We start from the raw sequence: 23,008 nt of genomic DNA, 5'->3' as shown, positions 1-23,008 counted from the left end.
TTAGATACACTTCAGCTGGGGTGCCTTTTGGTGGGGTAGGGGGCTGCTCCTAGTAAGCCTGGTCCTTCCCCTTTCCCCTTTCCAATCTAGTTTAAACCCCTGTCAATAAACCCAGACAACTCATGTGATTAAACCCTTCTCCTCTTTTGGGAGAGGTGTACCCATCTGCCTCTAGCAGGCCTGGCATCATGTAAATCAACCCATGCTCAAAAAAACCTGAAGTCCTGTTGGTGGCACCAGGCTCAAAACCAGGAATTCATCTCAATCTATTTGGGTTGGTCCCCACTACTGGGGGGATGGAGGAGAACCATTACTTGTGCTCACACTCCCTTGACCAGTTGACCCAGGGCATCATACTGCAAGAGATGCCACTGTGGACTAACTTTGTAAGATGGAGCAGGATATAGAAATTAAGCCTTTGTCTGCAGTTTGGTGGACAAGTACTGCAGACAATACACTTTCCTCTCCATCATAACATTGAGCAGAGCAGTATGCAAGACTCCTCATCTTCCTCACCTTAGCAGCTGCTATTTGGCTCAGTAAGGAGCTCAAAGGAGAGGGAGAGAGTGTGCATCTTGCATGGGACCTGAAGAAAGTGCACTTGTGTTGGGGAAAGCTGCTGGAGCACAGGGAAAACCGGGCAAGAAGAGAACAGAAGATGCAGGAGATGCCTGCACCAGGGATCCAACGCACAATGAAACCTCAGAGGTGATGGAGAGCTGAATGCTTTTCTATGACTCGGAGAAGAGAAGCAGGAGTTTCCTTTGTGGTCTGGAGATACAGGTATTGGAAAGCACAGCAGAGTTAGAGGAGTCACCCATTCAGACAGTGAGGGGGCGGGGCACCTCGTGAAGCCCTTCTAACTAGTTTATATTACCCACTCCTCTTACTGACAGTTATGTTGGCTATTATATGGCTACTATATTTCTTTTTCTAAAATCTGACAGTTTAAGAGAGTACCTGGCAAAGCAGGTACTTACTTCAAGCCAAACAGGGAAGAGGAGCAGATGCAGTGCAGGACTTGGCCCTACCCTGAATCCTATCCTAAAGAGACCAGTACTGATGCCCATGCTTGCTACCTTCCTGCCATACTGCATTTGACAAACTAAGCATAGTCTGGCATCACAGAGTGATTGATGGCATTTAGAACACTGCATATGGCCATAAACATAAACTGGTGAGTTTTACACTCCATCAGAAGCCATAGTAGAAAGAGTGTCTGCTTGCTTCTGTCAGGGGGTCAGAAAAACGGCAGGTAAAGGTTTCAGAATAAGCCCCACCACACACTGCTGAGGCTGCTCCAGTGACTCCCACCCGTGACAGACAGGGAACTGCAGAGGCAGTATTTCTTCATGGGCCACTGTTTTCCCTTCTGAATAACAGTACAATATGAAAGGCTGCAATAAGATGCAGTGTAGCTATTTAAAAAACAGATGAAAGAAGTGAATGGTCTTAAATGATGAGATTATTATTAATTCAAGGACATCACAGTAACAGTGGATTACAGGAAACCAAAGTGACACAAAGAATCCACGCTGCTATTATCATCAATGCCTGGGTCAAAAATGGTGAGAAAATTTGAAATTATTATAATATTAGTCCTTTTATTTTCAAGAGTATTTTTTTTTAATAAAATCTTTTGCCTGTCATTTCAGTTCCCTTCATACCACCTCCTCTTCTTTTTCCATCAGAGTAAGAAAAACACCCAAGCCAACCAAGAAAAAAAATATAAAAAATCATAACCTGAAACTTTAATTTGGAATTATTTTTTTAAAGCATAAATTATTCTTGAACAGTGAGTGTTTGCATGCATAAATACTTTATACGGTTGTTTCAGAATAGCAGACTACTAGGACACTTCTCAGTATCTGTGTTAGCTCTACCAATGCTTGCTTAGGCAATGAAAAAATTTGTAAGTATAGAACATATACACATAAAATTCTAATTAATCTAGTTCTTATGCAAGAAGTAACAATATATAATAGACCAGTAAGCAAAGAGGGGGGGGGGGGAGGAGGAAGGTAATAGAACAACAAAATTCTACTAGTTCAATTATTTTACTATATTTCTCTATTTATCACACAATCACAGAATGTTAGGAGCTGGAAGGGACCTCAAAATATCATCTAGTCCAGCCTCCCTGCTAGAGCAGGATCACCTATACCAGATCACACAGGAACGCCTCCAGGCAGGTTTTGATATCTCCAGAGAGGGAGACTCCACAACCCCCCTGGGCAGCCTGTGCCAGTGTTCCGTCACCCTCACAGTGAAAATTTTTCCCTCATGTTTACATGGAACTTCCATCCATTGCCCCTTGTTCTTTCATTGGGCCTGACTCCATCCTCTTGGCACTCATCCTTTACATATTTATAAACATGAATGAGGTCACCCCTTAGTCTCCTCCTCTCCAAGCTAAAGAGCCCCAGCTCCCTCAGTGTCTACTCATGAGGAAGATGTTCCAGTCCCTTCATAATTTTTTATGGCTCTTCCAGCACAGGACTGGACTCTTTCAAGCAGTTCCCTGTCCTTCTTGAACTAAAGGGCCCAGAACTGGCCACAATATTCCAGATGCAGCCTCACCAAGGCAGAGTAGAGGGGGAAGAGAACCTCTCTCATATTACTAACCACACCCCTTCTAATAGCCCCCATCATGTCTTAGATTTTTCTTTTTCAAAGTCAAACTTTGCATCATACTTAAGATAAAAGAAGCTTTCCATTGTGTGAAAAAAAAATTGCTTTTAAATAATATCCTGTTCTTCACCATAAAAATTTATATGTATTTGTGCAACTTACTTTATACCTAAATTTCATCAGAATAATGAAATTCATACATTGAAGAAAGGTCCAAACTGACCATGCTTATGTGCTTAGAAACTGCCAAGGGCTAAGGTTACTCTGTGCAAATCCACGGGAATGTGCTTGCCCATTTCAGTAGGAGTCAAATCAGTTTTTAAGCTATTTTAAGTGTATTAGAGTGGTACATTCTGACAGAAAATTTACCAACTGAATGTACAGTACAAAATCATTTTTCAACAAATATGATGCTGGTAAAAGAATAGCCACATTACTAGAAATGTTTAGCAGACCAACTGCATTAGCACCACTGCTCCAAATTTTGAAAGTATGCTTCTTTCTGCCAGTCCTTGCAACAAGAGAGCATTTGATCCTCCATGGCACTGGCAAACTCCAAGAGTACAGCACATAGCTTTCTTTTTCTCATTCACTCGGAAGCAAACCCCATGAAAAGCCGAGTGCTCAGCTGCCTGCTGCGATCCACAGCCCTGGGCAGCATGATGCCTGAATTGAGAAGGGAAAGGGTTATATACTTTAAAAATCAGTGGGGGAGTGAGGGGAGGGAGGGAGAAGAAACAAAGATCAGTGTGCACCATCACAGTACTAATTTTTGATTCAGTGAATAGTTGTTAATGCTAACTGTAGCTTTAGTGAGAGGTTACATAAAATCGGCATCAGCACTGACAGTAGTTGAAAAGATGGGAAACTTGGTTTGGAATCAGAGCTGGTGGATCATTACATGTTTTCTTCCCTTCCTCCAGAGGGCAGAGACTTGTCTGGTGACCACCCAAGTAGCAGGGCTCACCTGAATCATATTCAATAAGGGTAATAAATGGAAGAGCATCTCATGTAAGAAACCTAGTAAGAACTTGGGTTCTAAGGAACTTACCAGTGTTAGAAGTTGAGTAGCTTTCTAAGTGCTGAGAGACTAGTCCAGTACTCTTACACTGATTAGAGATGAGGGGCAAAGAAGCTATTTTGCTATTTGTAATATTACTAAGTTATGAGCGAGGATTTAAAAGCAAACACCTTATGTAAATTCTGAAAATATTTAAATACAATCAGTATTTGTGATACATATTTTTACCTACAAGACAGCAAAGTTAAGGTAGTAGGAATCTGTGAATTAACTCCATTACAAACTCAGGAAACTTTATGTATTTCTTCTATCTTATACCACAGCACCATGGCTGAGTCACAAAGCTAAACAGCCAGCTGCATGTGGGATTCTTGTAAAGGAGAAAAGAAACCAAAGAATTTGTTCCTGATGGGCATATCAATGATGGACTATCCCTAGTGCCCACCAGTCAAACACCTCTGGAGGTCCCTTCCAACCCCTAACATTCTGTGATTCTGGGAGCTGAGAAGTTACTCCCATTTCCTAATCTTTAGACTTCAGTATCTCATGGAATGCTTTACGACTGGTAGCTTCACAGTATGTAACAATTTGAGATGATATTATAGTAATAGTATGGTCAATCTTCAAAACAAACAAGAAGTTGAATTATGAAACAGGACTAATGTATTACATTACAGAGCAGAATTTATCATTGAACAAGTATTCAGTAGTAGAATATCTGCTAGTTGCTCATTTATAAAATAATTACCATATAATGACAAATTACATACAGTACTATATTATTATAAGATAAGGGCATGATTAATTCAGAATTCTAAATCTATGTGATAATTACTTCTGAACTGGCTGAAATAATAATTCAAGCTACAGAAATGTATACCTAGTAGGCCCCAGTGAGGTAACTGCATGCTCATTACTTAGCTTTTCACGTGAAGTTCCCAACAAAAGATATCATGAAAATGAAAGGAGAAAAAGTTTTTACTCTCCTTAAGATTTAAAGTCAGTTGGCTCACCAGGGCACATTTGCTTCCCCAAGTAAGTAGTAAAGTGGAGCACTACTATTGTGTTCTACATTTACATTTTGTTGGTCATCTATCGCAATGCCAGTTCTAATTGACAAAGGAAATAGACCAAAAATGAGAATTGAATTAGCTCCCCTACCAATTAGAAACAATGCTTCACTCACGTTCGATCAACTGACAGTAATGGTAATGATAAATTATAGAGTAAGTGTAAATAAAGTGGTTTTAATTAGTGTAATTAATCACTTCACATATTCTTCAACCTGCTTTGCTCACTTGGGTAACAGTTGAAAGAACACACTAGCAAGACTCCTTTAACGTCCTTTGAACATTCATTTACAGAGTTAAGAGGTCGATGTGCCTCACTTCCCGGGGAGAGGAACCATCTCCTAATTGTTAGTATATGCCTAATTAAAGATTCCAAATACCAAAAAGTCATCATTTATTGTTTCTTCTGTCTCTCAAGTCATTTAGTTTGAGCATGAAATACTGATTCTGACCTTATAAACTACTTTTTGTATTAGCTCATTTAAGTGTGTGTACTCATGGTAAGTAGTTGCTGACCGTTCCTAAAACTGGGTTGTACTTGTTGCTCAGTTTTGCAAAGGAATGGATGATTTTAAAAGACACAATAAAATAAAAGATTAGGACTCTTAACTGTAAAGTGGTCATTCAATTTCTGAATCTTCAAATGTATTTAGAATGCTGGAGGAATCCTGGAACTAGGTTGAACGAACAATCAAACCAGTGATAACTCTTGCCAGTGTCCTTCCACAGTATTTGACGGTAAATAAGAAGATATGATAGTTAAAGACAAGGTGGATGGACCCATTCCTAGTGATATTAAATTCTTTGGCATCTCAGTGGTATATATTCTGTTTTCTAAGTCCTGCTCCCAGAATTAAGGACCAGGAGTACGCTTTCCCTCCAAATCAGAAGGGTAAAGAACATTTCGTTGTCTGCCTATTTTTAAACTCATCCATTGCATCATAGGCTATTTGTGAGGTAATTTGAAACATTCTTTTAAGAAAATCTTTCTTGCTGAGGTGATTTAGAATGGTTTTGGAAAGGAGAGGAATTGAGAGAGGGGAAGGGAAGCCCTACAAGTGCCCCAGCGGGTGGCAAGGAGACACCTTGCCACTTAAGTACAGACATCTGTCCCTTCTTCCCTGTTTTCTGTTCTTTATGGAAACTGCAGAAAGGGCATGTGGAAGCAGTAGATATGAAGCTGAAAACAAATCCTGTCAGATACCACTGGTCAAACATTTTAAAGCCAACTATCAGTAAGGTAAGTAGCTATAATAACAATAGTGATAAGCTTCATTCCCATTCTTCCTCCAAACCCAGGACTAGTCCCAGAATAGTACTAGGAAAGTATTTCAAGATCTACCTTCTAGGAGATATTAAATGTTTAAGGTATCAGTACCTTTACATTACAAGAAAAAATGCCAAGGCTGCAACAGAACGAAGGAATTCCATACCCTAGTAATGAAGAAAGTTGGAAAAAAGAAATGTGGGAGGGGTAAGCAAACACATACTAAATGAAGAAATAACTTAGAATACTTTACATGCTAAATCACAAACAGCTCCCTGGTTACAAAACAAACTCAACTCCTTGGATGAGAGGCAGCAAACCTCAAATGAGTACATGGAAAACAAACTTGTTTTACAAAAAAGGAAAGTAATTTATATGCGGTACCATGCCCTACCAGCATTAGGAAGGCTGTGTTCTACCTACAAATACAGAATATGGTTTTAGTGTTGCTGTAGAACCTATTCTTAGGTACTGGAAAACAGGATTTGATGGAATGCATTCAGAAATGTAGAATAAGTGCATTTTCATCCAAGAATCCTATAAATGATATCTATCAGGAGAAATTATGCAAAAACTAGGCTGATACAATTATGTAAGGGAACAATACAAGGATATCTCTTCCAACTGTTTTTCTGACCTAATTATTATTGGACTGAAAGATGAAAAATACTTTATTTCAAGAGTAAGTGAACTGGGAATAGAAAATAGTTTCATTGGGTGCTGATTCTTTTATGCCTTTTACACAAGATACAAATTCTGCCATTATTGCAAGAAGAAAACAGGGGTATTGTCTAGGATTTGAAATAATGAATTGTTACTCCAAGAGACAGCAAAGCATCACAAATGTCCACAAGAAGTACTAGAAAAATTTAAGGCCTGAAGTTCATATTAAAAAACTAAGGCCTGCATCCCACTCTGAGAATAAATTGTTCTTTTTTAATTACTGATTTGGGTTTTTTTTTTTTTGATGGTCATATTGAAATCCCCGAGCCAAGGCAAGTGGGATAGGACCAATATCTAATTCAGAGGACATCTGACACTACCAGGTTTACCACCACTGCATAGTGCTAATGAAGTGCCTACAAATAACAGGAATACCTCTATGAGCAAACTAGGACTATGGAGTAGCAAATATGATCTCCTCTTAGTGTTTGGTAGAATCATGTTTCAAAACTTGCAAAATATTGCCCAGTAGTTAAAATTCACTGTATCTGTAAGGAACAGGAAGAAAACCATAGACTTCTTAAAAAGCTGAGCTTAGTAAGTAAGTATTTAATGAGGAAGAATTTATTTGGAAATAGACAACTTTAATGGCAAAAAATATTATAGGTAATATATTATAAAGATAATAGAGTTTCTTTGAGTTTGTGCAAAGGTCTTCTTAAAGTTAAGAAATGTGTTGCAAATACGAAATACTTGCAGACTCCTGGAACACAGCAAAGGCTAAAAAATCCCAACAGAGTAACTTCAGTGTCATTTACTTAGATTGCATATGTTTTGCTTTCTGTATTGTACCACACATAGCATTATTCCAGATATTTGTATGAAATGTAATACAGACAGATCTTCTTTCATAAGCAATATCTGGTAATGTTTGACAGTAGGAAAAAATCTGGAGTTCCATTACTAATGAGATAAATGACTGAAGATGCTAGAAAACAAGACCTAAAGACACACAGTGAGCAAGAATAGCTTTACATATCAGAAACAGAAGTTGCCCTTGTAATTAACATTTTTTAACGATCCCAAGATTAAACAACTATTTATAGAAAATTTGTCTGGGAGAAATAAATTATCATCGGCCTTTTTTTTGTGCTTTATAGTAGCAACAGATAGAAACAACACAGGAACATGATGGGCAGCAAAAATAACTAAATTAAATTTCTGCACTATGAAGGACACAAAAAGGACAAATAATATCCTCTAGCTTTCCATCGATGCATACCTAAGGATGACCTGGAGCTCTTTTCTCAGTAAAGTTTCTGATGGTATTTTTTACACCTACATGAGAAGCCTCTGACAACAAAACTTTGTCAGTGGCCTAAGGTAGTCATGATATGAATTACACTAAGAATGTAAATAACTTCTTTCCACAAATGGCATGATTTGCTGATGATGACAATGCTACTTCTGCAGGCCACAAGAGTTTTTAGGAGTGGCAGAAGTTACACAATAATTCCTGTAACAGCAATTTGCTATCTATTAAAAGATCAGACTGTGGAAGCAGTACCTGAACTGGGATTTTGGATGGAACTAGATAAATTTCTGAATGTGACTATAAGAAGAAACTTGCATGCAGGAGGAGGCACTGCATCAATTGACATGGACAGCAAGCTCAAACTTAGAGGAACTGTCATGTTTCCATTTGGGAAGCACTGAATTTTGGCATAAATAGCTTATTTTTTAATTTGTGTTTTCGTTACCAGTAAACCACTGTCCAGAGACTAACTACATTTACAATGGAGTGCATACTTTGTTTACAGAAACAAACAACCCACCTATCCCCAAAAAACCCAACAAACAAGTAAATTAAGAATATATTTTGTGATGTCGGTGCCTAGCACAGCCTAAACCTGTCATTGATAGTATTAAACTAATATGTTGCCTTTTTATTTCTAAGAAATAAAATGAGATAGTTATCAACATCACACAGTTAAGACTATTATGGAAGCTATATGCATTATCAGAAATAAATAAAAAAAAAAAAGAGAGAAATCTCTTCTGATAGACCTAGACTGTTACAAAATTATCATTATTTAAAAAACCCCACCTACCAACTTCTGACTATAAAGCATGTAAAACTACTCACAGATATATGGATCTAATACAGAAGGAATAAAGGGATCTATTATGACATTATGCTGTTGTCTGAACTTAACTAGTAGCACAAACCAGTTTCCTCTTCCTGTGTAAAGCAGAACTCCATTTTTCCCCTGACTTTTGCAGGCTTAAATCTTGAATATTTTCTGTCCACAAATGAAAATGGCTACTTGGTCTCTAAGGTGAGCCAGTTCAGAATGTATTTAGCACTGTCTCAGAAATCAATTAATAAGTCAAAAAGGTCAAAATTTTATGACAATCCTTTTCACCTACCAAAACTCCTCTACCACAAAACAGAGCTTCTGCTTTCTCTTTCTGTGTTCACAAATGTGCATATGATGGTTTAAAACTGTCTTTTTAATTTTTCTTTGCAAAGTTTGAGCAGAGAAGGTGAAGGAATGTAAATAAGTCACCATTGGTTGTAAGAAAGCAAAATAATGATTGTTCTAAACACTTCGATTGGATAGACAGAAATGTTTAAGAACCACTGCTCAAAACAAAGTAGGGGCAGTCAGGGGAACTTGTTGGGCTGTCTGGCTGCTGCTGCTTCTTCTGTTTTGGCTGGAGATAACACACTGACCTTAGCGAGCTAAGTTAGCAGCTTCCCTGCTTCTATCTCTCTGCCTTCTGCCAGGAGAGGTCTGGGGGGCAGGCCCCTTGGGAATTCCCCTCAGGGGAAACAAAGGGAGCTTGGTTGTGCTTTTCTGTTGATTGTATATATTTGTAAATGTTGTGAATTTTGTATATTTGTACATATTCATTGCATTTCATCATAGATTGTAGATTTGCTTGTAAATACAGCTTTCATTTGCTTCCAGACTGAGCTAGCCTGGTCATTGTCGGTGGGGGAGGATTTCAGCTCTCACACTGATACAGTGCACCAAACTCTCCTCTCATGCTGTATTCAGAAAATTTATTTCTCCAAGACCAGAATGAAAAAAAAAAAAAAACAAAACAAGAAGAGGCAACTCCCAACTCTGCATCATCATAAAAATCACAAAAATCCTACTTTGAGAGCTATGTAAACTGCATGCAGCACCAAAGAAAACAAACCCAAATCAACATTAGCCAAATTTTTCTCCACCCCTTTTTCAAGGCTGCATCTACACACTGCTTATGCTCACAAACTGGCAGATGCCAGAATGATGTGACTCTTGGCACCTCTGACTGTGCCGAGGACGCGGACGCTGGCACACCACTAAGGCATGAGCAGCGTTAGCGGTGTCTTGGTCTGTCATGAGGCTGTGAGTGCATTTGCTTCCTGGCCCATACAACAGACACAGTATTTACTGATGTTCTTTTGTGTTATAGGCTTGGATGCCAGAAGTCTTTCTTTGTTCCGCTCCTACAGATGCTACCATAAGTCACTGTCATTTTCTAATGAGTTTCAGTAACTACTTCCTGTGGTGGATGACGGAACACCTGGTTGCCTGTGCAGGATTTGTGTTTGGCACAGGCTGAGCATTACAAACTGATCACTACCTCCTCTTCATCTTTCATGCTGCTACTAATTGTTCCTGCTTTCTTGGTCTTGACTCTCACCTTTCCATTTCCTCCCTCTATATATGTTTCACCTGCTGTTACTGTTCCTCTGTTAATCTGACATTCAAGTTTTGTACTACAGTAATAAAGACAGATTGGAGGGGGGGTGGTGTTTTCTTTAGGCAGGGATTTAATTACCAGGGATTTCTTTAAGTTGTTTGCACAGCATAAAATGACACCAGGTACCAAAGTCACATTCGTCTCAGGACAAGCAATCTCAAAGATATGAAGTAATACTATGACATTAGTATAGAATTTAGATATAAAAGCACATTTAATCATGTAGGTATAACATGAAACAAAAAATCTCTAAACATGCTGCAGGTGACAGAATGTTTGACTGAAACAAAAAAATCAGCTATTAGGCTGCTGTGCAGAAGTGGAAGGAAATGACAAATGACTTAGTTTTAATGTTGTCATAATCATACCTCTGGTCTCCCAACCTGACACAATAGTAAGTATTGTGGATTTGCTGGAAGCTGTGTAGGCACATAAAAATGGACAATAGCAAGGCCATTTTTACACACAAAGTGTGGATTGATTTTTATTTTTACTCTGAGGATGAATCATCATTTGGCTTCTTTGACAACAGGTTAATATAAAGGACACCAAGCATGCTGGCAGCAGGTGGGGAAAGCCTAACACGAAGGGGAAGAATGATCTTGGGGCAATAGATAGCAGGGCTCATTAAAGGGCTTTAAACTAGGTTTGAAGGGGGTTGGGGATGAAGCCACCATTTCTAGAGTGGTGCCTGGGAGCAGCATGCCAGTGATTGTAGGTCAAAGTGCTAGCAAGGACTTACAGTCTATTAGCAGTCTCAGTGGAGGATGGTGATCCATTTGGTAGCGAAGACGTGAAGGGTAATGATAGGTTGATAACTACAGAAGTTGATAACTGCACCACACAGGTTGGTACCATTGGCAAATTGCTGAGAGTGCACTCAATCCCATTGTCCATGTCATTGACAAAGATGTTAAACAACACTGGTCCCAGGACCAATCCCTGAGGGACTCCATTCATCACAGGTCTCCATTTTGACATTGAGACATTGACCACAACTCTTTGAGAGCAGCCATCTAGTCAATTCCTTATCCACCAAGTGGTCTAACCATCAAATCCAGGTCTTTCCAATTGGGAAACCAGGATGTTGTGCAGGACAGTGTTGAATGCTTTGCACAAGTCCAGGAAGATGACCTCAGTTGCTCTTCCCTTATCCACCGATGCACCACATTTGTCAGGCAGGAGTTGCCCCTAGTGAAGCCATGTTGTTTGCCACCAACCACCTCCTCGTTTTCCATATGCTCTAGCAGAGTCTTCAGGAGGATGTGCTCCGTTATCTTGCCAGGCACAAAGGTCAGGCTGACTGGCCTGTGGTTCCCCAGATCTTCCTTATCTCTCATTTTGAAAACAGGGGTTATCTTTTCCCTTTTCCAGTCAGTGGGAATTTCACCAAACTGTCATAACTTTTCAAATATGATGGAAAGTGGCTTTGCAACTTCATCTGCTAGTTCCCTCAGGATGCATGGATGAACCTCATCAGGTCCCATGGACTTGTGCACCTTCAAGTTCCTTTGATGGCATTGAACCTGGTCTTCTCTTACAGCGGGCAGATCTTTATCCTCCCAGTCCCTGTTCTTGCCTTCTGCAACACGGATGCTGTGGTTATAGCCCTTACTATTGAAGACTGAAGCAAAAAAATAATTGAGTACTCCAGCCTTCTCTATATCCTGTGTGAGCAGGTCCCCTGTTTCCTTCCAGAGACAGTCCACATTCTTCCTGTTTTTCCTTTTTTCAAAGATGTATTTATAAAAACTTTTCTTGTTACCCTTGATGTCCCTAGCCAGATTTAATTATATTTGGGCAATGCTTTCCTAACCTGATCCCTGGCTGCTTGGACAACTTCTTTGTATTCCTCCCAGGTTACCCATCCCTGTTCCTACCCTCTGCAGGCTTTCTGTTTGCAACTAGGATACTAAGATGGTTTGAGTGTTTCTGGATGGAGATTCCTTCCTGAGGAGAGGAAATTACAAGAGGCAGCCAGAAGCAGTTTAGGTCCAACAGTAGTGGCATGTACTGGACTGTCACATTTTGAATAATACTTCTGCCACTGGCTTCTAACAATTTCTCCCTGAGAAACCTATAAGGCCCCCAGACACCCTACTAACCTATAGAAGGGCTGCAGAAGAACTGAGGTGATTGAAGCCCTGCACAGAACGATGCCCACAGTAATGCCTGTACCCCCTGCGAGAAACTAGGAAAGTGGAAGCTGCTTCCCTGAATGGTGATGACTCCTTCAGCCTTCACCAGGCCTCCTGATGTAAACAAAAACTGGAAGGTAGGCAGCACACCAAAGCAGAATAGGACCAGCTGCACTTGAGTCACAGAGATTGATGGAAGAAGAGGCATCCAAAATGCCCAACCATAAATACTCACCCTGAATATACCACAGTACTGAGAGTAGTTTCATCAATAAATCAAAATTTCCTCAGATCTCATACTTGTGATAGATTTATCCAGAGCTAAGAATTCTTGAGTCAGACAATGGCCAGATTTGCATTAATGCAGCAGAAAGCAAGCTGCTGTGGCCTTTGTTATGCAATTCTGCCACTCCTACTCTAAAGACACCAATTCTAAAATGAAAGAGGCACACACACTTCCTGGGTGTTTTTTCAGTTCTGAACTGTACTCAAAGAGCACATGATTTTATCTCCTGGTACATTTACCAGGAGATCCCATGAGAATATCTCCTTTGTGTGCACAAAGAATGACTCAGCTGGATCACCCTGGCTCTTAGAGCAGATAATGAAATGGAAATAACTTCATCTATCAAAAATTGTGAGGTCCACCGATGCCAAATTTCATCTCATTGAGCATGTCAGCCATCTGACAGGTGGCAATTTCACAAAGCAAGATCTATGGGATGGTAAACACATAAACACACATCCTTTCACACATTCATGTATAAATAGTGCCTTTTTGTTTCAATCCATTTTCAGTATCTATGAATAAAACAGCTGATAAAGGATGAAAATCATAAAGGTTGAACAAGGAGTGTTCTATCAAACTGGGACATCTGCTTTCACGCTAAGGAGGCTCTCTATTATTGTAAAAAATGTCTGAAACAAAAATGAATTAAGAGAATAAAAGGTCCATCTTTTTAGCCTCAAAATTAGGTTAAGTGAAAACCACATCTGTGTAATACAACAGTTATATATAATTTCATGCGATAAAAATAATCTGTTTTTATAACAAAAGTCATTCTCCAAGAGGGAAAAAAATGACATCTAAATGGTGCTACTAGCCATTTGTGCTGAATTTTGAGCAAATACTTTCAAGTGACCTCAAGAGTTGATATGGGATTGAGTCCTCAGTGGTGAGCCATGCTTTTTCTTCCCCAGAAGGACTCAGACATCCTTAACTGCCTGCATTTCTATTACTGTGTAGCCTCAGTGAAGTGCAATCAGAAATGGCATTACCCAAGAAGACAGTGTTATTTAATGTACATTGTATTTATCCCCTTATCCGTGTCCTGAACTCTCTAATTAATCCTGTGCACCAGAGCAATAAGGTCACAGATAGAAATAAAAACATATTCTGAAAATCTGGGGGAAAAGAATTTGTCTGCAGTAGTGGCAATGTCAAGTAGGAAAAAATGGAATTCCAATATAGACAACTTAGTTTTAAATTGAAATTTTAAATGTAGCAAGAGGTATTCTAATCTATGTCAACAAGAACTTTGTGGCTGTGGTCTGTAGCATCAATTTAGACAGTAAAGAGGGCTGCCTCATGAAGTTACTAAGTAAGTGAAAAACAGTGAGAAACTTAAACACCAAGAGCTCCACAAATCTGCCCCATAATCCTTTTAAGACCAGTCTTACTTTGTGGAGACTGAAGCAAAGGAAATGGCAGGAAAGATTTAAGTATAGATACTGTAAATCAAAATTAGAGACTTCTGGATTAGGAGACATTTGAGTTTGTGGTTTAAGTTAGGAAGACAGTGCTAATGGATTTGCTCAGTAATCTCTGCAGTTTGTCTAACCCTCACTTTGCTAATGCCATGAGAAGAGGGAGTAACCATTGCCTGTCTTCACCAGTGTAACCTGTAAGGACCTGTAAGTGAGCTTCAGCTAATTATATCAGAAATACTTTTGATACTATCATGGCAGTGCTCTGATGTGGCATGCTCACTAGTGACACACAGGGACAGGGGAACTAATAGAAGGGAAAGAAATATAGGACCAATATATTCCTCTAATTCCACATTCATCTCCCTCTTACACTATTCATTTGTAAAACGTAAATTTACAAACATTGTCAGGAAAAGGTAGTTTGGTCCTTAGCAATTGCTCAGAGGCCTCCAGTTTCTCTGTTTCACAAAGGGTGGACATCTGGGGGCCCAAGGCAGTTTATTAGGACCTTTCCCACTGATCTGCAGGCCAGACTGTGACCTTTCATTAATGCATTAATGGCAAGCATCCTCAGCAATCATCCTTCTTCACTCAGAGAGTAGCATATCTGTGTTTACTTTCCTTTTCTCTATGAGGCTTTCTAATTTGTAAATTGTTTTTACATATAATGGGGCTGGGGAAAAAAGAAGAAACCAAACCAAACCAAAAAGGCTGTAGTGACTAGATAGCAAAAGGAATGAATCTGAAGTAGTTGTGTGATTTTGAGACAGTGGTGCAGTGATGGGAAGGGGAGGAAAAAAATGTTGTGTTTCCTTCATCCCCCATCTTTCCAAGCTTTCTAATCTGAAACATTAATTTTTGGTGTCTGCAATACCTACTCAGCCCTTTTTTAGTATGTCTTTTCCCACCAAATGAACCCATTCTGCCATGAAAATGTCTTTCCTGAGCTACAGTCACTATTGGGTACTCCTGTGTAACATCCCTACTATTATCTCTGTCCTGAACTAACTTTTGTTCCCATGCATGTTTCCTTCCCCAGTGATTGCAGATCCTCATACTTTTCATGTGACTCATCTCCAGTGTCTTATATGCAATCAGTTTGGCTCTCACATCTTTGATCTTTTCCCTGACCCTGTTTAAAGCAATAGTTATTTATCTTCATTTGTGCAAAATATTTTTGAGGTCCCATTAGAAAGAGATAATGGTGGAGGGAAGAAATAGTTTAAGAGTGGAGCAGTGAGTTCCAGGCTGCCACTCTGGGTATTACAGTCGTGTACATTGCAGGGAGGAGGATGAATCAAGCACCCTCACACAGACACTGAGGGACCAGGCTAGTCCCTAGGAGACACTATAGCAAATGGCTACAGCCACTAGCAGCCTGTACCTGCCCATCCTTAGGGACTGAGGGTATGCTTGGACCACTGTCATTATGCTGGTGACATCCTCACAAACACTTAGGGTAGGACTCCCCTCTGACTCCACAAAAACTATGTCAGGTCATGTTTGATGTAAACTGGAGTGATGCCACGGTGACAGATCTATAGCTACGTAAAGATAAAGAGAAATCACTGCAGTACAGGGAACTGGACTATGGAGATGCATGTTTAGGTCTTAACTGCAGCTTCTTGCATAATTCTGGAAGTTTCCTTACTTTTTGTGTGTTCACTTGTAACTGGAAACACAATTTATACTGGGCTGGGTCAGAAGGACAAGATGGGCAACAGCTGCAAGAGTTCCCCTCAGATGCATATAACCTTGTCCTAGGGTCAACGCAACCACAGAAAACTTGTATGAGAGCACGCAGAAGTTCTGACTCTGCCTGTTTATGTCTGATAATCATTACTTTAAAAATAGGAATTGATCTGCTTGCATTTTGCCAAATTAATAAAAGCTTTATTTTTTTATTTGCTGATTCATATCTAATAAAAATAATTAGTGAGCGTCTATTAGCAATCCAGAACCCCTCCTGTGTAAGTCCCTTTCATGTGATTTGTCCCATTAGCCTTTTTTCATGTTGTTTTTTTTTTATTCCTAAAGGAATAGCACATGTGAAGTGATGTTTGGGATTTAGAGTATTATAACAGCTGCCTGCTATGTGACAACTTTTTAAAACTAATTCTGAGAAAATCTGAGTGCGTGAAACCAAATTGTAAAGATTCTGACTACAGACACACTAATCCTCTACAAAGGCACAGCTACAGATAGATTAACTCAGGCTAGACGCACACAGTTCAGAAAAAGAAGCTGTGGTCACATCCCTGGGTAAGCTTTCATATGATAATTTTTAAAATCTGCCTCAACTAGACTACAACTACCATGGCAGGCTGGAAATGCTCTCCTCTGTCTTTTTACCTAAAATACAGATATGCAGTCAAACTACAGAAATAAACATAACTGAAATTGTCAAAGTCAGAGCTCAAAAGTTTAAAAATGCCAGACTAAGCTGCCTTTTCTGAACCACTGATCTCCTCTTTCCCTCTCTCACAGCCAATGCACACAGTGAATGCAAAACTATTTGGTCTTTTGTAGTTACCTCATTTTTTACTGCATGACCTCAGGCCTTCAATGAAAAAGTTCAATATAAAGGAAAAAAAAAACAATAGCACCCTGGAGGGTTGTTCTAGGACACTCAACAGTTTACTTCATCACTAATAATTTTTAGAATACCTGTAAAGTAAGACATTTATATATAAATCTCACTTATTTGGAGATGGAGGAATCAAGATCCAAAGTGTGCACGAAATGTAAATGCTTTGTGTTAGACACTTCAGAGTGAGTTTTAAATCTTTTATATCATGCCTCATATATTTGAAACTGTGCTTCCATAGCGTACAGTTACAGCTGCTCATTCTCATCACAAGTATAACATCAGAACTTTAGGAGACAAGGAGGGATACAATTAAATTTCAAGTGCAAAGCTGAATTGTCAAATATGAGATTTCTGTATGTTGCACTCATTGCTTAGAGAAGTCAGAAGTGCCCCAGATGAAATATTCCTCTGTACAAACTGAGCCTTAGATTTGGGGTAAACAAAGCATCGACAGAAAGTGTGCAACACAAGGCATCACAATAATTATTCCATAACGCAGTCATAAGAAATTCAAATTATGTTGTATTGACAGCCTTGACTTTGGTACTTTGGGCTTTGCAAACACAGTAATATTTTAATTGTCTGATGTTTTTGTGGTATTTAAATTCAAAAAAGTCCCCCAAAGAAAAAAGAAAATCCAGTAAATGACATCCTAATTGCAATTCTGAATGATTAGCAGAGCTGCAAGTGTTAGCTTTGGCATATAGATCCTATTCTTAATTAAAATCATAAATGGTGAACAGCAGCCTAGTTTCATTATGAGAAGGGCCTGGAGCAGAGGAGTATGGGACACTGTGACAAAAGGCTTCACAAATATTTCCTGACACGGAAGAAAATAAAGCTTGTTCCCTTGTGAGTGCATTCACCTGCCTGTCCTCTCCAAATCCATATTTCTTAGGGACAGCTATTGTCCTGTTCATAACCCCAGTACTATTTCCTTACTGGAATACCATTCTCACTGCCCTGTTGTTGCCTCTCTTTTAACCTGACTCTCAATCCCGTCCAACCAAGCAAATTAAGCTTTCTGATTGGACCTTCTCTTTCAACAAATCTGCTACAATCATAGAATGTTTTGGGTTGGAACACATCTTTAAAGATCATCTAGTCCAACCTCCTTGCAGTGAGCAGTGACATCTTCAAGCAGATCAGGATGCTCAAAGCACTGTCTAATCAGACATGGAATGTTTCCAGGGATAAGGTATCTACCACTTCCTTGGGCAACCTGTGCCACTGTTTCACTACCCTCACTGTAAAATGTTTCTTCCTCACATCTAGTCTGAATCTACCGTCTTTTAGATTAAAACCATTACCCCTTTTCCTATTGCAAAAGGCCCAGCTAAAAAGTCTAAAAAGGATGTGAAAATGTCCCCCCCCAGTCTTGTCTTCTCCAGGCTGAACAACCCCAACTCTCTCAGACTTTGTTCCCAGGAGAAATGTTTTATTCCTCTGATCATTTCCTTGCTGGTCTCCAACAAAATCCATCTCTATTGCTCCTATTTGTTTTTTTTTTTATCTTTTTGTGATACATCCTAGAAATTTTCTTTAGTACCAGTTCTCTTCACATACCCAGACTTCTCTCCATCTATTGTCTTTATCTTTCCCTAATATTTTTTTCTTTTCTTCTTTTCAGCAAGTTTCTGCAAGTTTCCCATCAAAGCTAGTCCCTCCTTTCCCCCAATCTCCTCTATTGCCATCTACCCAGTTTCATTTTTCAGTATCACACTTTGAGGGCAATCTTATCACGTTAATCATTTAATGTTTATCCTCATCCCTAAAACGAAGGGGAAAAAAGGCAAATTGTGAGGGCTTATATTGTTTCATTACGTCTTCACAGTTTTATTAAGACCAAGCAACATCCTAACAAAAGTGTTAGTGACATTGGCTCAGAAATCTTGTGCACACGAAAAGTGAAACATTTTCCACTGTTTTGGGATTGTCAGTTGTCAATTTTATTGCAAATCTTGTTTAAAAATAATGAAAAAAAACTTTGATAAATTTCAGTTCCGCATTCAATTTGCAATTACTTCCTTTTGTCACCTGATGGCTATAATTCAGGTGATGACAACTCATTGCGAGAGATGCTTTGCAGAATGTAGCTGTCATGTTCCATTAGCCTTTCCAGATGAAGGGAAGATGATCCCCTCTGGCTTCAAAAAAGCTGAATTTGGGCAGCTACCTTGAAAGACATGACTCACTTAGGTGGCACTGGGCATCAGGGGATTGAAAAAGACAGACCCATCTCAGCTGAGGCTAGGGAAGGAGATCTGAAGGAATATTAGAGAAAACTGAAAAAACAAGGTAGAAGCTGCAGTAGGAGTGAAGTTAAAGTGAGTAAATACTGTGGCAGATGGGAACAGTGTCAGAAGTCTCAGGAAAAGCAAAGTAAAATAGGGAATTAACCTGATTTTTCAATATCTAGTGTTACATCTGATAACAGACCTGTTAACCTGTTGGTAAGCTTTGTCTCAGTGTGTGTAACTCATGAACACAAGCATTTGTAGACATCTGCTGCACAAATATCATAGAATCATAGAATGGTCCAGGCTGGAAGGGATCTCCAAAGGTCATCTAGTCTGACCTCCTTGCAGTCTGCAGGGATATCCCCTACTAGACCAGGTTACCGAGGGCCTTGTCGACTCTTACCTTGAATATCTCCAGGGAAGGGGGCCTCAACCACCTCCCTGGGCAGCCTGTTTCAGTGTTCCACCACCCCCATAATGAAGAACTTCTTCCTGATATACAATTTAAATCTGCCCTTCTTTAGTTTGAAGTCATTGCCCCTTGTCCTGTCACCACAGGCCCTTGTACGCAGGTTCTCCCCATCCTTCCTGTAGGCCCCCTTCAGGTACTGGAAGGCTGCTATCAGGTCTCCCTGAAGCCTCCTCTTCTCCAGGCTGAACAACCCCAGCTCCCTCAGCCTGTCCTGACAGCAGAGGTGTACTAGACCCCTGATCGTTTTCATGGCCCTCTTCTAGACGCTCTCCATCAGGTCCATATCCTTCCTATATTGAGGGCTCTAGACCTGTATGCAGTACTGCAGGTGAGGTCTCATCAGAGCAGAGCAAAGTGGCAGAATCGCCTCTCTGGATCTGCTGGCAACACTTCTTCTCATGCAGCCCAGGATGTGATTGCCCTTCTCGGTTGCAAGTGCACAGTGTCTGCTCGTGTAATATGCTGATGGCATGTCCCTCACTCACTTTTGCTGTTGTTTACCCTTGATTCACTTCCCAAATGGCTGGTCATAGCAGAGCATCTATCCACTCACTGCACAATTCTGCAAAAAGCATGGCTGCTATACGACAAGTGAGCCAACCTTTGAGAAAAGATTTCAGCTTTCCTGCTACAACTGCTATTCTCTGCATGGTCTTTAAAAATTTCTCATACATTTATCCATATGAAAATTTTAGTCTTAAGGAGTACCTGCTATCTGGCCAAATGTTTGCAAAGAAACATTAAAATTACTCACAGCCCCACACTATGATTCACTTTATTACTTCTGCATAACAAAAAAATGCTGTTTGAAAGTTACTTTTGTAGTGGTGATGCTGAAGTCTTGTGACATGACCTTGGAATATAGTACAGCAATACTGCAATTAAAAAAAATACACACATTCTGGATGCTTGGGTTTTATCCCTAAAAACTAATACTGAGATTTCTCAACATTACATACAAAACAAAAATTAATCTGCAGAGGTAAGAAGGCACTTGGCCTAATCACAACTACATTGTCTTCTGTGAATATCAGAAAATAATGAAGTAAACCACTGTAAGATACGTATTCAGTTTTAGGGCATGAAATACTAGAAATTTATCTGTGTTCTAGACAAACACATTTCTGGCAACTTACTTTCACTGGCTGAATAGTCCTGTGGATCAAGTATCCCTGACTCCTGCAGGGATCTAATACAGGAGTCCACCAGCTCCAGACCAGTGGTGAGCTCATCTTCTATATCCTTCTGACCATCTGTAACAAAATGAATGCGATAAACATGTAAAAGAAAGACAAAAGGTAAAATCAGGTACATGTGACTAAAAATTCACAGCTGCCAAAAGGAAGCGAGAACCCATCAAGATGACACTCAGAAGGATAGCCATACTTTGAAAGTCTGGCTTTGCATTAATAAAAGCAAAACAGTAAAGTTCAAATGTGATCTTAGGAAAAGTTAGAAACATGTTTAGCAATGTTCCCTCTCAAAACTTTACATTAATTTTGGTGTTCTTTTAGTCAACCCTTACAACTTTTGCCAAATTTTGCCAGTTATTAGGTAGGGTTTTCATACACTAACAATGAAAAAAAAATATTGCTTAGATAAAAGTTGTTTTCCCCTCCATATTCTTTAGAAAATATTATTATTCTGTTAGAGAATATATATAGTATATATATGTAGATAAGTACATTACCTTGTGTTTGCCAGTGAAACTGCTCTTCTGTTGAACTGAAAACAGAAAAAAAAAGAAGTGTTAATTTTTAATGAAATTATTCAGTAGTGTGCCATCAATATTCATATCTAAATCTATTCTGAAGAAACTGATTTAGGAATAAAAAAACTAACTGAAGAATAAAACCAAACTATATTAACTATTATTTCACATAATTTTTAAATGAGTGACTTGCACAGCATTCATTCAGGAAGCGAGAAGCATCTTCACTTTTCAATTAAGTAATTTAAAACATACATATGGAACCTGCCCTCAGTCTCAATACACAAATTGCAGTATTTCAAAGCAAAACCAGTAACATTTGGCAACTTACTTGGATCTTTCTGTTTGTCTGACTTTCCATTTTTATAGAGAAAGTTGTAAATTGCTTTCTCAAGTGAACAGTTACATGTGATTTCTAAAAGAAATTCTTATTCCTGCATCTACTGATCATTATATGCATTTTTATATTATTCAAATGTACAGTTAAGTTAATTCAATTGGCCTACACAAGAGAGTAAATTTAGATGTGTTTTTGCTTCTATGTACAAGCACTTAAGCAGTGGAAGGTCTTAATTTTAAAATAATGAGCATGAACACTAGAGGATGATTTAGGTAGGGTTGGTTTGTTTTGTTTTGTTTTTTCCTATAAATGAACAATGATATATTCAAATGAACCATAAAATGAACTGTATATTAAATTAGGCAAATGAGTACAGTTTCCTCCAGGGCATGATCTGTTTATCCTTAGGTATAGGTCTTTCTCACATGCCAAGAATACAAAAAGGATTGAATTACTCAGTAATAAGGGTTCTTTTGATAACAGTGAACTGATTATTTTAGTCATGATTAAAACATTTCTCTGTACTTTTTTACAAGATATTTATAGGGGAGAATAAAATCATCTGTTGCATCTATACATTATCATCAATTTCCACATATGTACCATCTGTGGTTTATATTGACTCACTGTAGAAAGATTTTATAGATTAAGATAACCCTTTGGTGAGACACTCAGCTAGAATGCTTAAATTCAATACTGTTGAAGTTAATAATAATGAAGATAAACATAGCCTGAGTTCTCTGTCACACTGAAGTGCTAAACTGGAAAAATTACTTTAACTTAAAATGTACTTTCAAATGGAGGCCTAGTGGGTGACCAGAGACAGTGGCTCTTTTTGAAATACTACTTTTTACAATTTGAAATTCCTTTTGCCACATTTTCAGAATCACTGAACAACTTCAGCTTCAGCTGACATACTGGGACTTGAGAGTCATCTTCCTTTCTGGAGTTCGCATCGCCCATAATAAGCAATGTATTACTTTCCACTATACAGTCCCTCTTCCAGTATCCAGGTTTCTATGTGATAGATTCCTTCCACAAATGACAGATCTCAGGTGTCATTCTTGCTGTCAGGATGAATTAGTAAATGTTGCTGGCAAAAACACACTGATGTAAAAGACTGTGCCATGTCATCCAAGTCATCAAGAAAAGAAAATCCAATCTCTGCATAAAGAGTGAATGATCATTTCCAGAAATTCCAGTCTAGCTCTTTTTTAAGCAGTAAATTTGTATAAAATGTAGGAGTTCATTACTGGTATAGTACAGATAGTATTAAATGAATCACTAGTTGATGATTAATAGTGATTCCTATTATCACTAGTCTGTCTTCCATGGAAATATTTTAATGTATTAACCTTAAGAAATCTTGGGAAGGACTAAACAGAGATTGCAATAA

General features: G+C 38.9%; 1 protein-coding gene across 2 annotated transcripts in view; it reads right to left on the bottom strand.

Moving 5' to 3' along the window:
* Nucleotides 1-23,008, bottom strand: part of CTNND2 (catenin delta 2) — a 492,311-nt gene that overhangs the window by 276,289 nt on the left and 193,014 nt on the right. The window contains exons 3-4 of one of the 2 annotated variants that reach the window (XM_054381916.1): nt 21,252-21,286; nt 20,698-20,814 (exon numbers count right to left, since the gene is read on the bottom strand). In XM_054381916.1, the coding sequence (XP_054237891.1) occupies nt 20,698-20,814; nt 21,252-21,286 (152 nt within the window). Of the gene's footprint in view, nt 1-20,697; nt 20,815-21,251; nt 21,287-23,008 lie in introns of those variants that run through there. The other variant, XM_054381917.1, reaches the window with a different exon arrangement.

The sequence above is a fragment of the Indicator indicator genome, chromosome 6, assembly GCF_027791375.1.
Source record: "Indicator indicator isolate 239-I01 chromosome 6, UM_Iind_1.1, whole genome shotgun sequence".
Taxonomy (NCBI): domain Eukaryota; kingdom Metazoa; phylum Chordata; class Aves; order Piciformes; family Indicatoridae; genus Indicator; species Indicator indicator.
Note: the sequence above shows the minus strand (reverse complement) of the source record. Positions and strands in the feature narration are given on the sequence as shown.